Genomic DNA, 15,314 nt, shown 5'->3' on the forward strand with positions numbered 1-15,314 from the left:
TTTTATATGGTGGAAGAAGTGCTATGTAAGAGGCTGATAAAGGAGCAAAAAGAAGCAATAGCTGCAAAAGACTCGCTCAGATTTCTTGCATCAGTTGACAGAGGTCCCTCAGGAAAAGACAGTGATAAGAAGTCTTTGTGGCCAAGAGATGTGCAAATCTGAAAATCTAGTTGTTTGAAGAGCCGCCGGAGTCTAACAGGGTTAGAGCTAAGAATGTGAGATGACATGTGTTCAGCACTGAGAACGGCATATGGCACTTTCATAGGGCTCAACAAATGTTCATTCCTTTCCCCCTAGGCTAGAGCACTGGGTGAACCCCAAACATCCCCTGTGCTCATCCTTATCTTTGGTCCTTATTTTGATGCCCACCCTTGAAAAGCACCCTCCTGACACCTATCTGACTCCCCAATCCAGCCTTTATGCACAGGTCCGATCTCTTAAGACTTTCTTTCTTTCTTTTTAAATTTTATTTTCGGTTTGGGGGTACACATGCAGGTTTGTTCCATAGGTGAACACGTGTCATGGGGATTTGTTGTATAGATTATTTCATCACTCAGGTATTATGCCCAGTAACCAATAGTTATCTTTTCTGCTTCTCTCACTCCATCCACCCTGCCACCCTCAAGTAGACCCCAGCTGTTTCCTTTTAAGAAGACTTTCTCACATCCAGTTCAGCCTGCTCAGATCTCTCCCTCCCAGAAGTAGCATTCCCCCTTAGAGGCAGTCTTGTGCACTCAATTGCACAGTGCATTCCTTGTTCATTAACAGATTCAAGGAGGTTGGAGATTTTTTCCTGCTCTCAACGGCAGCGAATGCTTTTGAATCACCTGATCCTGACAAAACCTGGGATAGTCATGAATGAACACATTCTCTTGGATCAGCAAATTCCACTGCATTCCAATACTGCCACAGTCTTAGGCTGCTGACGAAAATTACTGATTTCTTTCTTTCTTTCTTTTTGAATTAGCTTCCTCAGGTTGAATTTTATTGGTTTTCTTATTTCATTTTTCCCCCTTATTGTGCTTTTTTTCCATCTTCTCCCTAAATATCTATCCAGTTGTGTAACAATTACCAATCACTATGATGAAAGAGTACTCGGCCTGTAATCCCAGCACTTTGGGAGGCCGAAGTGAGTGGATCACCTGAGGTCCGGAGTTCGAGACCAGCCTTGCCTCCATGGTGAAACCCCATCTCTACTAAAAATACAAAAATTAGCTGGTGTGGTGGCCTGTGCTTGTAATCCTAGCTACTCGCAAGGCTGAGGTAGGAGAACCACTTGAACCTGGGAGGCGGAGGTTGCAGTGAGCCAAGATTGCACCACTGCACTCTAGCCTGTGGGTGACAGAGCAAGACTCTGTCTCACAAAAAAAAAAAAAAAAAAAAAAGAAAGAAAAAGAAAAAAAAAGTATTCGGCTCGGCGGTATATTATGTATCTAGACATCTCTGTGAATAGTCTATTTCTGAAACACCCCGCTTCTGACTCCTAGGTTACTTACACTTTCCTTAGTACTTTCTTTTCTTTTCTTTTTTTTTGGAGATGGAGTCTCGCTCTGTTGCCCAGGCTGGAGTGCAGCGGCACGATCTGGGCTCACTGCAAGCTCCGCCTCCCGGGTTCACGCCACTCTCCCGCCTCAGCCTCCCGACTTGCTGGGACTACAAGGGCCACCACGCCCGGCTAATTTTTTGTATTTTTAGTAGAGACGGGGTTTCACCGTGTTAGCCAGGATGGTCTCGATCTGCTGACCTCGTGATCCACCTGCCTCGGCCTCCCAAAGTGCTGGGATTACAGGCGTGAGCCACCGCACTCATCCAGTACTTGCTTTCTTTGTTTTGGTTATCACTCCTTCTTGATTGTATCTCTTCTTGACTCTCTTAAAATATTTTACTTTCAAGGTCCTACCCTTGGCCTACTCATCTACTCAAAAGGCTTCAGCAACTATACACCCACTGATTCTGATATTCCCCTTGGACCTCACTCCAGAGTTTTCCAGCTAATTCTGCACAGTGGGAAACTTTCCAGGCAAATACCGTGCCCCAAACTAGACTGAAGTCCAACTACTAAATCTCCTCCTCTTTCTACACATCCTCTATCTATTTAAACAGCAGCTAGCATGAAACAGGAAATTTGTATTTGTCAGGCACCATGCTAAACACTTTAAGAAGATTGTTTTACTCAATCCTCATAACACTTCTTTGAAATGATTGCTCTTATTAGCCCCATATGACAGGGGAGGAAGTTCAAGCACATGGAGCTCACATGGCTTCTTGGCCTAGGTCACATATCTTGTAAATTGTAGGGCCTGTATTTCACACTAGGCTGTCACACTGAGACAGACCTCAGGACTTAGTCACTTCATTCTTCATCCATGAGGTCTTCCAAGTTAAAAAGCTGAAAGTCATCCTTCTATCTACTGTGTTCAATTTTTCTTTAAGTCTACTTGATCCAATTTTAGATATGCCTTGCATATCAGGTTCCTGCTTTCTGGCTTGTGCTGATTCTCATTATTTGCTGCCCACAAAATTGCAAATTGCATCCAGTATCTGTCCCTAGCACCCACATCTTCCATCTTCAGTATATGCTCCAAAGCACTGTCACCATTACATTTAAAAAAAAGAAACTGATGAACAAAGCAAACAACAAATATTAGCAACCCGATCCTCAGCACTAAAATGAAACCAACAAACTGTGGCTGGCTGTTAGTTGGCCAGCAGAGAAGTAAGTTCCTTCTCAATTCATCACCTGCCTTTTCTACCCTGTTGCATTTCCTGCATCTCCTTCCCGCCCCCACTCTCCATTTCATCTTCAATTCTAGCTATGCCAGGTGTCTCATAGCCCCCACTTTGTTGCTTGACACTTCATGTCATTTGCCTTTGTTCATGGAGCTCCCTCTTCCTGCAAGGCCATTGTCTGTGCTCTTCTTCTTTCTCATCCCTCAAATCTCTGCTCCAAGGTCAATTATTTTGAGAACTTTCTCAAGAAAGTAACAATGCTCTTGCTACAGTAACTTGACATTGTTATGCGCACATGCCTCATAAATTCATTTTTTTTTTTTGTATACATCAAAGAGTGGATATCTACTATGTGTCAGGGATTAGAGGAGAGGCTGGAGACCCTGGGAAGATTCAGATATCATCCTGCTCTTATGGAATTCCCACTAAGAGCACACTGAGTTATCTTTTTCTGCTTAATCTTCTGTCTCACCATTTCCATAATAGCCTATATGCCACCAAAGCCATGAATGTGACTGGTACAAGTGTAAGACAGACATGTTTTCTCACCTGAATAGGTTTATAGTCTCAGTAGGTCGTTAACATAAATAACATTAATGATAATAAAAGCGTTGCTTAATGTCATAAGACAAAGCAGGGTGTAAATTCAATTCTTCTTCTTCTTCTTTCTTCCTCCTCTTCCTCTTCCTTCTTCTTCTTTCTCCTACTTCCCCTTTCTAGTTGCAGTTGAGAACAATTGCTAATAGCATTTAAGGTTAATGATGGAGATAAATATTTTTTAGATCTTTATGGGAAATGGAATAATATTTATTAGGATAAGCACTGACCTAAGCTTAGAGATATGAGCAATACTCTTAAATGAGTTCCCTTATTACCAGAATTTCCTACCCTATCCAACTTTTCATTTCAACCACTCAAATGCCATGCAGTCAAAGGACCATTTACCTACTGTTAAAGCTAGTGTTATACCTCTGCAATGATTACTAGAGCGTCTGATAGCCAGATGACTTGATATGCTTTGAATCAATACTTGGCTATTGACTTCCCCACAGAAGAAGCACTACATCAGGCTTGGAAGAAGAAGAAAGCTGACATCCTTCTGCAAAGCTGAAACATGAGCTAAAGGGCATTGTTAGGATGTCAGAGAGGCTACACTATTGAAAAGGGATTGGCAAAGGCTGAAACATGGTGAAAAGACCCTGAGCAGGGCACATGTGATTGTCATCAGAGATAAATATTGAGAAGATGAAGGAAAAGTGCTTGTATCACTTACTGGGTCTGTTCAACGTGACAGTCATCACTAAATTCATAGTTTAATGAATCAAATGTACATTCAAAAAGTACTTGTTGAATGAAAAAAGAAAATTCTGTGGAAGCAATCTTATTCCTACAATACAAGTCATCTGAAAAAAAATTTCTTTTTAATCTGAAACTCACAATCAGGGTCAATAATAATCTCTATTTTAATATGCCACTGTGTTAGTAAAAACACATGTAAAATAGTTTTATAGGCCAGGCGCAGTGGCTCAAGCCTGTAATCCCAGCACTTTGGGAGGCCAAGACGGGTGGATCACGAGGTCAGAAGATCGAGACCATCCTGGCTAACACGGTGAAACCCCGTCTCTACTAAAAAATACAAAAAACTAGCCGGGCGAGGTGGTGGGCGCCTGTATTCCCAGCTACTCGGGAGGCTGAGGCAGGAGAATGGCATAAACCCAGGAGGCGGAGCTTGCAGTGAGCTGAGATTGTGCCACTGCACTCCAGCCTGGGCGACAGAGCGAGACTCCGTCTCAAAAAAAAAAAAAAAAAAAAAGTTTTAGAAGCTGTAGTAAACAATAATGGCAGAGAAGGTAAAACAAGATCTCAGAAAATAGTGATCAGAGTGTAAACTGTAATAAGAGTTTAGGAAAACAAGTTGGAAATATGGATCAAGATTCTTAAAACTATTCAGAACTCTTGACTCAATAAAGCAGTTTCTGAGGTTTGTTTAAGTGAGCCATAGAACTTGTGGTATTGGATAATATTTAAATACAAAGATGCTCAACATAGTTCTGGTTACAATAATAAACATTTGGAAACAACACAGGTCCTCTGCCTCTCCCACCAAAATAGGAAAGACAAAGAAAAATATTAAGATGGTTGAATATAGAAACAAAAAAGTATTGGGCTATTTATTTTGGAGTTCTTAAAATAATATTTATAGGTATGGCAGTAGCATGTGAAAAGCTCTAGTTGTAATGGTAAGTGTGTTTCAGTATTCTCTGGGGAAAGTGCTTTTAGGAATCCTATGTGGCCTTCAGGAATGAATGACTAGTGCAAATCACGTTTTTTTTTTTTTTTCTTTTGAGCCAGGCAAGTTCTGCAGTGTCCCAGAACACAGCATATATATGTCTACTATCGTGTCTTAGCCCTTGACAGTCTGTTTTCGACAAACCTCCCTTTTCCTTTTGTCTATTTCAATTTTAGAAGTCCTCCAAGTCATTCTATTTCCTTCCATAATGCTTTCATGATTATTCTAGAACACAAAAACTTTCTCATCTCTCAGTCTTCTAGAACTGTATTTTCAATTATGATCTCACACTATTCTACTGTGTCTTAAGCAATATAAAGGAGGTTGTGAATGTCCCATCACCAACTTTGTAATATGGAAGTTTACAAATGCCTTGCTTGTTTGAAGGTATAAATAAGATGCAGGATTTAGCATCTGGCATCAACAGGCAAATTCCCTTGGTTTAAAGCCCAACCGCTACCATTTACTAGATATGAGACCTTGTGGAATTTATATAAGCTTTCTGGGCCTCAATGTTCTCATCTGTAAAATGGAGATAATAACACTATGCATATCCCTTTATTGTTATGCTGTACTGATATCTATCTATCTATCTATCTATCTATCTATCTATCTATCTATGCCCTAATATCTCACAATCAAAATTCTGCTCCTTTTTATCTTAATTTGGATTCTTAATAAAGTAGATATGATATACCATGACCAAAATATACCCTGAGTACTTAGAAGCTTGGCTTTGATTATACAACCTTCTGAACTTGCACGTTGTATTCAACTAATAACCGTGGTATCTATCTCTGGGAGTTGGAAAGCATTGAACTTGGTTGGGTTGCCAGGGATTGATCTGGTGGACTGCAAACACTGTTTTTATTCAGTTACTCCTCTGGAGAATAGGATACCACTTTCAGAGAAATTTTCTAACCATAACAACTTACAAACATCATATGATAGTCTCCAATGGCACTTTATGGGGTAGATTTCCTCTTCATATGGGAAAGCTGCCACAGATGGGACAGAAATTGCCCACACATTCATCACCTTTTTCTTAAAAAGGTGGTTTTGAACGATGTACATTTGAAAAGTGACCAAACTAGCATATCCAAGTCCCTTATATATCATCAAGTAAGGATAAAAAGAAATTAAGACTGACTGAAGGTATCTCTGCTTTCGACAACAGCATGCTGTGTCTACACACTTCGGGAATTTCCATTTTGTTATTCCTTAGAGAGTCCATTGTGCCCACCTCACCCAGGCCCTCTCTTGTCCACAAAGGCTGGACAAAAAGCAGTTAATCCTATCTGTCCTAAGTCCGTCCTCTTGCTTCACATTTACTAGAAAGCACCAGCAATGAGGAGGGAAAGACTATTTCTGAAGAGCTTGACAAAACTAAGAGAATACTCAAGACATTATTATAAATAATTTATTAATCCAAAGAGTTTTTCTTTTCTTATTTCGACTGTGGCCAATTCCTTCAGTAAAACATTCCTCAACGCAGCAAGGAATCTGTCATTTCCACAAGTGCAGAATTTCAGGCCTGTTTGTTTTTGTTTTTGCCGGAGAGTGCCCTGTGTGCCATCTTCTGCACTGCAGAAGCTCTCACCTGGCCTGTGAGTGGGACCCATGCTTGCTGAGAGGGAGACACAAGCTTGCTGATGAAATCACTTGGTTTGCAAAATGACTAAAAACAATGGTCCTCACCCAACTGGGGGAGAGGGAAATTAGTTAGAGGGAGGACAAATATTTGAATTGCACGGAGTACTAAGGTGTGCTTGCCAAATGTCACAAATATTCAAGGGATTTTGATTGGTTCTGGCTGGGTGCCCAGAAGCGAGATAGAGTTTCACAAAGTCGCAGCCTACAGTGTAGACATTGAGCAATTTCACAGAAAAGGAAATAGGAAGGTGTTTTAAAAAATGATATTTTTAAGGTTTTTGTGTGTTGAGTCTCCTGCTCATCGGGCTTGACAGTGTTCCTTTAAAAACCAGCACCTCACCTCCATTGATTTTCAACTTCACACTTTTTTTTTAAAGCTCGACATCTTCTATTTTTAGCCTGATGGATGAAGTAAATTAAAGGAGAACAGTATCCATAGAGATGAACTCCTCAAAAAATTGTTAAATTACTTTTGGAGAAAGTGAGCGGAATAAGCTTTAACAGTCACAGGAATGTTGTAATGTGATTTGGCTGAAATTAGGGTTGCTATGACTTCAATCTTCATGTTTCCCTTGTCTTGCTATTAAATTGATGGCCATTTAAGTTGTCTCTGAACTTCTTATAGCAGCACTGACATTACAATCTGGATAGCCTTATGTGGGCCCTGCAATGTTTCTCTATAGGTATATATTGTTCTTGGCTATTTGGTGATAATATTTTTGGAACCAGACTTAAAACTTAGAAATTGGTGTTCACTGGGGCTCTTAGATAAAAACACCTAATTTTAGCCTTAGATGAAACCACAAGAATTCATTAGTTTTTCTTCCTAGGACCTGCAAAAAAATAAAAGGATCCCCAAAGTGATAAATTCATATACGTATTCACATATAAGAACTAGGTAAAGGCCAGGCATGATGGCTCACGCCTGTAATCCCAGCACTTTGGGAGTTCAAGGCAGGAGGATCCTGAGGTCAGGAGATAGAGACCATTGTGGCTAGCATGGTGAAACCCTGTCTCTACTGAAAATATAAAAAATTAGCCAGGCATGGTGGCGGGCGCCTGTAGTCCCAGCTACTCGGGAGGCTGAGGAAGGAGAATGGCATGAACCCAGGAGGCGGAGGTTGCAGTGAGCTGAGATCCGGCCACTGCACTCCAGCCTGAGCAACAGAGTGAGACTCCACATCAAAAAGGAAAGAAAAGAAAAAAAAAAAGAGCTAGGTAAAATTTAAATTCAATCTCTGTTATTCCAGTGTTCTTTTTTCTTAATTTCTTTTTAATTTAATTTTTATTTAATTTTTATTTTTATTTTTAATTTTTGTGGGTGCAGAGTAGGTGTATATGTTTATGGGGTACACGAGATATTTTGGTACTGGCATACAGTGCATAATAATCACTTCATAGAAAATTGGCTATTCATCCCCTCAAGCACACCCCTTTATGGTATGAACAATCCAATGGTACTCTTCTAGTTACTTTGAATTCTAAATTTTTCAGTAGAAAAGTTTTAATAAGATTTTTTTTTAATAAAGCCAAACAATTTTTTTTTTTGTTTCTGTAGGCAACTAACAGCAATAACTACATACTCCCCAATGACCAGTGGACGAGAGGACTAGTTCTTCTCTAATTTGATCAGACTTCCCTATGGACATCATCAGTGAATCTTGCTTTGAAGGAATGGAGGAGGCTAAGGAATGGCTGAGAGGTCTTTAAGGATGAGAATATCAATGTCACTTACCTTTGCTCGGTCTGGTTCCAGCCCTATTGACATCTACTATGTTCTTTCTGAATCTCCAAGTGCCAGCCCAGCAACAGCAGGCACTTAAGAAAAACTGGCAGGAGCTGTCCCAGAATGATAGTTCCCACTGTAGTCCTCAGAATAGCTCCAGGCCTTGGCTCTACTCTTACTTATGTCTAGAAAATGTTTATCTTACCCTTCTACCTTCTAAGCCAATTTCAAATTCCTAATTTTTCATGAAATGCTCTACAGTTCCACACAGCGCTTTCAGAAGTATCTTTCTCAATCACACTTACAGTCCATAGTTGGGCATACCTTTCTCTGACTGGCAAACTTTCTATACTTTTTCATGTGTTTTCCCCCACCCATGGTCTCAATAAGACTATACAATTATAAAAATCAGGGCTGGGCCGGGCCCAATGGCTCACACCTGTAATCCCAGTGCTTTGGGAGGCTGAGGCAGGTGGATCACGAGGTCAGGAGTTCGAGGCCAGCCTGGCCAACACGGTGAAACCCTGTCTCTACCCAAAATACAAAATTTAGCCGGGTGTGGTGGCAGGTGCCTGTAATCCCAGATATTCAGGAAGCTGAGGCAGGAGAATCACTTGAAACCAGGAGGCGGAGGTTGCAGCGAGCGAAGATCGTACCACCGCACTCCAGCCTGGGCAACAAGAGCAAAACTCTCTCTCTCTCAAAAAAAAAAAAAAAATTAATTAATTTAAAAAAATGAAGGCTCATATTCTTTACTTGTTTTCTATCCCTCACTCCTTATCCTGTGTATACTCCAGCCTACCTCTGTCTCACCTCTTACCACTCCTCCTCATTTTCAGCACCCTCCAGTCATCTGGAACTATTGGAAAATTTTGATTTTCCACAGAGCAGAGGACCCCTGTGCTTTATGTCTCCATTTGTTTCTTTGCTTCTGAGTATCCTTTTTCTTTCTTTCTTTCTTTCTTTTTTTTTTTTTTTGTTTTGTTTTTTGTTTTCTCCTATATTTCTACAACAAGATCAGCTCAGGTCTTCTATTTGAAGTCTCCCTAACACTGGGCTTGACAGGCAGTCATTAGCACTTATCACCAATATTCAGGTTCCATTTTCTCCCCTTCCATGGTAAAAACTGCACTTCAGCCCCTATTGAAGTTGAGTGTGCCCACAGGGCTTTATTTGGCCAATAGAATGTGAGTGGAAGTAATGTTTTCTACTTCCAGTAGAAGCTTTGTAAAGCTACTGCATGCTTCCCTGTGCTTCCCTCCCTGTGTTTCCTCTTACCACAGCAACCTTCCAGATAATAGAACTTTGTTACCATCTAAGAATGAGGACAAGGTGGAAGAAGGGCCTCTGTCATGCTTGATGGGCTTGTGACACAGGCATGGCGTGGACCTTGTTACTTACACCACAGAGATGTTAGTTTGTTTATTACAGCAGCCTAACAACTCATCAAGACAATGCAATTGACTTAATAGCTCCCTCTTGTGTGCCTGCAGCACCTTCCCTTGCTTCCACCTTAAACTTATTCAACTGTGTTGTCATGATCTCATTTCCTGCCTGTTTTGCTGGTAGACCATAAACTCCACAAGAATATGGCTTTTATCCATGTATCCTCTGTGCCCAATAGTGTTTGGTATATAATAACCTCTTAAAACACACATGTTGAATGAGTCAATAAAACATGCCTGCCCCATGCTAAATAGATCCTGAAGTTAACAATGGTATTCCTGGAGTTTTGTCCATCCCACCAGGGGCAAATACTCAATTTACTCACAGTTGTGGCAGGTGGCACCAGTGTAACTTGTGTCACTGCAGTTACAATAGAAGGTGGTCCAGGACTGGGAGCAGCTTCCTCCGTGTTCACAGTAGTTTGGCAAACACCTAATGAAAGAAAACATAAATGAAAAGAACCAAATCAATTGACAGAAAGGGGAAAGCAAAAATGCCTCATATCCAACTGCCTCAATTAATAGTAGATATTGATTTGCTATACTCCCATACCTAAGGCAGGTTGAATGACGTCAAACTAGTATGAGTATTACAGTTTTACCACAAAAGGTAGAATCACCTTGCATTACTGGGCAATGTAAGTCTGAGAGCTGATGTAGGTATTTAAGTTAAGAATGTTATTATTGAGGCAAATTCATGTTGACTTAAAGTTCATTTGAAGCGGCCAGAATTTGTAAGGTTTTTCACTTACCAAAAAATAAAATGTATAAAGATCATCATTTTACATTTTTTAATGGTTTTGCATTTTTAAAGGAGAGGCAGATAATTGAGGTCAATGTCCTCATGCTTCTTTTTTTGGGGAATGACCAGGTATCTATTTTAAACTGCACAAAGACAACATGAAATTAGAAAAGATGATACTTGTGCATCTAAAATGCAAGGATACTTTATCATTTGTAAAAGTATAAACGTTATCTTCAAAACAAAGGCTTCACTACTTAAGGCCAAAATAATATGGCTATTCTGAAAAATATTTTTACCACACACATAAAAAACTCTATACAATATTTATATAATTTGAATCAGCAATCACACTGAGATGACCCTTTCTTAAGGCTATTGTTCAAAATATGAAAAATATATATGCTAATGAGTGTTACTCACAATGATGCCATTCATAATGGTGAATCGACATAAGTGTCCAACATTAGAAAATTACCTAGGAAATCTGTAGTACATAAAACTAATGGACTATACTCAGGAAGGGGAACATCACACACCGGGGCCTATCATGGGGAGGGGGGAGGGGGAGGGATTGCATTGGGAGTTATACCTGATGTAAATGATGAGTTGATGGGTGCAGCACACCAACATGGCACAAGTATACATATGTAACAAACCTGCACGTTATGCACATGTACCCTACAACTTAAAGTACAATAATAATAAATAAATTTAAAAAAAAACAAAAAACTAATGGACTATCATAAAACTACAACAAATGATGTGGACAAAAGTGATTATAACAGACCAGGACTAGATTAAGTAAAAGTTTAACATACGAAGCACGAACACAATCAAATAAAACACAGCCTTTATAAATTTCAAAAATAGTGGAAAGGAAAAATTTTTAGAATTAGTTGGGCTAATGGGAGTGGAGGTAACGTTTATTTCTTCCATATAGAAATCACAGACTTTAGGGAGACATGTATCTGAGTTCAAATCCCATTTACTACATGATGCCTTTGGGTTATTCTCTGCACCTCTTATACTGCTGCCATTAAGAGATAACCTGGCTGGTGCTCAGTAAATGTAGTGAATAAAATTAAGAGTAAAAACAATGATACGTACCATAATTTTTGAAAACAATTTTTATAGGGCCTGAGAGAGTATAGGAGAATAAATTCCGTGAATTTAAAAAGAAAGAGGGTGCAAACAATGAAGTTACAGAAGTGGTATGTAATACAATAAATGGGTTCATTGTGAAGCCACTAAGAATCTGAGGCAAGCAAAAGTAAGATGATTTACTCTGACTGCCCTATATAGGTAGGAAAGCCTCCAGCAATGATTGTTTCAAAGCCCAGAAACTAATATTCCTGCATATGTTCAGACATATTATTAGAAATTTTCTGCTCAGCACAGCAAACATACAATTGTGCTGACGGGGCTTATGTTTGGGAGAAGCTTGCTGATAATTTTATGGTATTCAAGGATAGCCTAAAGTACGGGAAAGATTTAAATGAAGGGCCCATAGTTTTGCTATAGAATGTATTCACACAAAACAGCCAAACAAACAAACGAACAAAACAGTGGTCCTCTCTCTATTCAAATTCCACCTCTCCTCTTTATTCCCACCCACTCTCCTGGTCTTGATGGACAGGAAAGGCCACAGGCTTCTTCTCACTTGGGTAACTCAGAGATCCTCTCCTGCTCTATGCCTGTCCTCGGAGCGAAGTTCCAAAAACTTAGAGCCTTGATGTTCTCATCCAAGTAAGGATCTCTTTCTCCAGGCATGTCCTGAGGAGATCCTGGGGGGCTAGCACTGTTTTGAATGCCCCCTGTCCCCACACCCTGTTTTCTTTCACATCCCGGCATCTCCCTGCTTCTGAAATACTGCTTCTCCTGCAGTTTCCCTTTTGCCATAATTTCCTCTTCTGAAGCTGCCCAGTTTTTCCATGACCTTTCCACACCTCCTTTTGCCCCATCCCATCCCCGTCCACATAGCACACATGTAAACACACACAGAGATCTCCATAATGAGCAAATGATAGTATTATTGCTGCCCTCCCCCAACAAAAAAGAAATTGCCTTAAGAAAGAAAAATGGAACAAAGCACACTCAATAGGTGCTTATTCTGTAGTTCTTTTGTTTCGGGGCCCAAGAAAGTTCAGGGTTGCCTTTGTTTGGTGGCTGAAACTATAAAATAAAAAACCCAGACATTCTCAGTGGTCATGTTTTCAGACATAAGAAAGTTTGTCTGCAGTGAAAGAGAGACAGAATAAAAAGATATGCTGACATGCAGCATGCGGCAAAAAAGGGACATGCCAACACTGTGTGGTGGGTCCCTGCTGTTCTTGAGACTTCATTGCACCCATGAACTTCCTGAGGGCTGGCTATTCTCATCTATGTTGGATTCTGTGAAATAGCCCAACCCTTTTCCAGGAAAAGGGTCCTCTTTGCAATTAGGCTAGTTCAAGCTGGCATTCTCTTACTTTCAACTAGAATTTTAACTTTGAGTAAGAAAGAATATTCCTGTAATTACAAAAAGAAAAAGAAACATTTTCCACACTTTAATTTTTTTTTTTGAAATGAAGTCTTGCTCTATCACCCAGGCTGGAGTGCAGTGGGCAAGATCTAAGCCTACTGCAAACTCCACCTCCTGGGTTCCAGTGATTCTCCTGCCTCAGCCACCCAAGTAACTGGGATTACAGGCGCCTGTCATCATACCTGGCTAATTTTTGTATTTTTAGTAGAGACGGGGTTTAGCCATCTCTTCTATGGGTTGGCCAGGTTGGTCTGGAACTCCTGACCTCAGGTGATCCACCCGCCTCGGCCTGTCAAAGTGCTGGGATTACAGGCATGAGCCACACCGCACCTGCTCCACTTTAAATATTTTTAAAACAAAAGATTACAAAATCTACTTTGGCATGTAGGGAGAAGGGTTTAGGCAAAAACTCTAAGAAATATCTGGGCACTTAGAACACATCTTTAATATGCTTCACACAGACCTTATTTTGCAGTGATAAACTCAATTTACCAATAAAAATGTAGAAACTACATTTTTATTAACTTACTAGAAACTTATTTGTCTATGGTCACTCAGAAAAACCAATGATGCATTCCTGGAAGGGTAAAAGAGTACTTGAGTAAGGAAAAATCTAGTTTTCCCAGAATGAGAAAGAAAAAAATAATACTAATAAATGAGTAGGAGAGTTGCCTTCAAGCTTGGTTCATTTTGGTTCCATGCACACTGTGATTAGAAAAACTCATCTGTAAAATAGACGCTTGAGATAAAAGATGCATAACACCAATTTTCTTGTTTAAAAAGGGCAGTTTTACGAGTATAGTTTCCATGTTCTTTTATCAGTTCGTTTTAACTGGGCTTTTGTTTCTTTCTCTATGTGGCATAAACGGAGCAGCGAAGACATTAGCCCAGAAAAAGACCCATCATAGAACTGGGAAGTGAAAAGAGTCAGTTAAGTGTGAGGGCACTCACTCTTTCAGGTGTTAGGTTCTTAATCCAAACTGCTAGGAGATAAACACATTGAACGTCTGTCTTCTAAAATCCTAACGATATTGCATCTGTAACTGCATCTGGATGGATGTGACTTCCTTTGGTGCACAATGTTTAATAAAGAAAGCTTTCGGCATGGACACAATGACTTTCCTCTTACTCCCCAAAGCCCAGACAAGCTAGCATGGTGATGTGTCCCAGGAAAAACTCAGATAGTGTGGCAGACACATTGGAAGCTCTTAGCTTCTGTATAAAAGCAGAAATGTGCATTGTCTTAAGGGAAATGAGAGAAAGGGTTGAAAGAAAGAGAACAGATAGAAAAGAAAGGAGAAAAAAAAAAGTCAGAGGGTTAAAAGTCTGTATAATGTTTATCCAAATAAAAATTTCTTCCAAAAGAGAAGGATCATTGCTAGGTGGGGCTATTGACAATCTGGGTAACAGGTAAAGTGAGAAGGTTCATTTAGAGTGGTCCATGTACCTAAGGTCACAGTCCATCCTACAGAGGTACATGGTTTGGGCCTCAAGGTGGTGGTTTTGTGTTGTGTTTGGCTGTTCATGGGAAATATGAAGAAACAGAGTATTTCTCTTTAAAGGCAAATGCACAGCAATGGAGACAGCCAAAGAAATGGCTTCAGAGCAGAGAGAAGATTTTGTAGGATGTTGGGAGATGGAACCACTAGGTAGACTAGAGACAGAGATTTCTGAGTATTTAAACCGGAGTCCAATTTCAAGCATCCTGGCAAGCATACTTTCAGCTGAACATGCTCTCTCTACATGAGCGTTAGGAAGAACAAAAGGACCCCCGCAGCTTTCCTTCAGGAAGATCAGAGTGGTTATTTCTCTGTAACTCAGCTTTAACTGGGGCCTGGCTGAAGTTTCCAGCTGGAGTGGATGAGGCCTGGGCAAAGTGTGATGAAAGCAAGAGGAATCAAGACAGTTCAGGGAAATGCAGTCTGTCGGTTTGTTTTTAATTTGGAAAGTTTCACAGAAGAAATATGAATTTTTGGCTTCTTTTCAAGCAAAAATAAGATGACTGAGCAAAGTCAAAGCAAATCTCATGGCTACACACGAGAGACTTCAACGTTTAGATTTGAGTTCGGTCTTTGCTTGTGAACTCCAGACTTCTCTACGCAGCTGTCTGCTGGACAGCTCCACGTGAGCGTCTAATAGGTATTCCAAACTTTGTGTACCCAAACCGAACTTTCCAGTCTCCTCCCTCACCCTGCCCCCACCAC

At 40.3% G+C, this 15,314-nt stretch overlaps 1 protein-coding gene across 1 annotated transcript in view; it reads right to left on the reverse strand.

Moving 5' to 3' along the window:
• The window catches only part of CNTNAP5 (contactin associated protein family member 5), an 860,931-nt gene that overhangs the window by 335,858 nt on the left and 509,759 nt on the right, over positions 1–15,314 (reverse strand). Inside the window, exon 11 of the mRNA XM_005572890.5 lies at positions 10,171–10,277. Within this exon, the coding sequence (XP_005572947.3) occupies positions 10,171–10,277 (107 nt within the window). The remainder of the gene's footprint in view (positions 1–10,170; positions 10,278–15,314) is intronic.

This window comes from Macaca fascicularis, chromosome 12, assembly GCF_037993035.2.
Source record: "Macaca fascicularis isolate 582-1 chromosome 12, T2T-MFA8v1.1".
NCBI classification, from domain to species: Eukaryota; Metazoa; Chordata; class Mammalia; order Primates; family Cercopithecidae; genus Macaca; species Macaca fascicularis.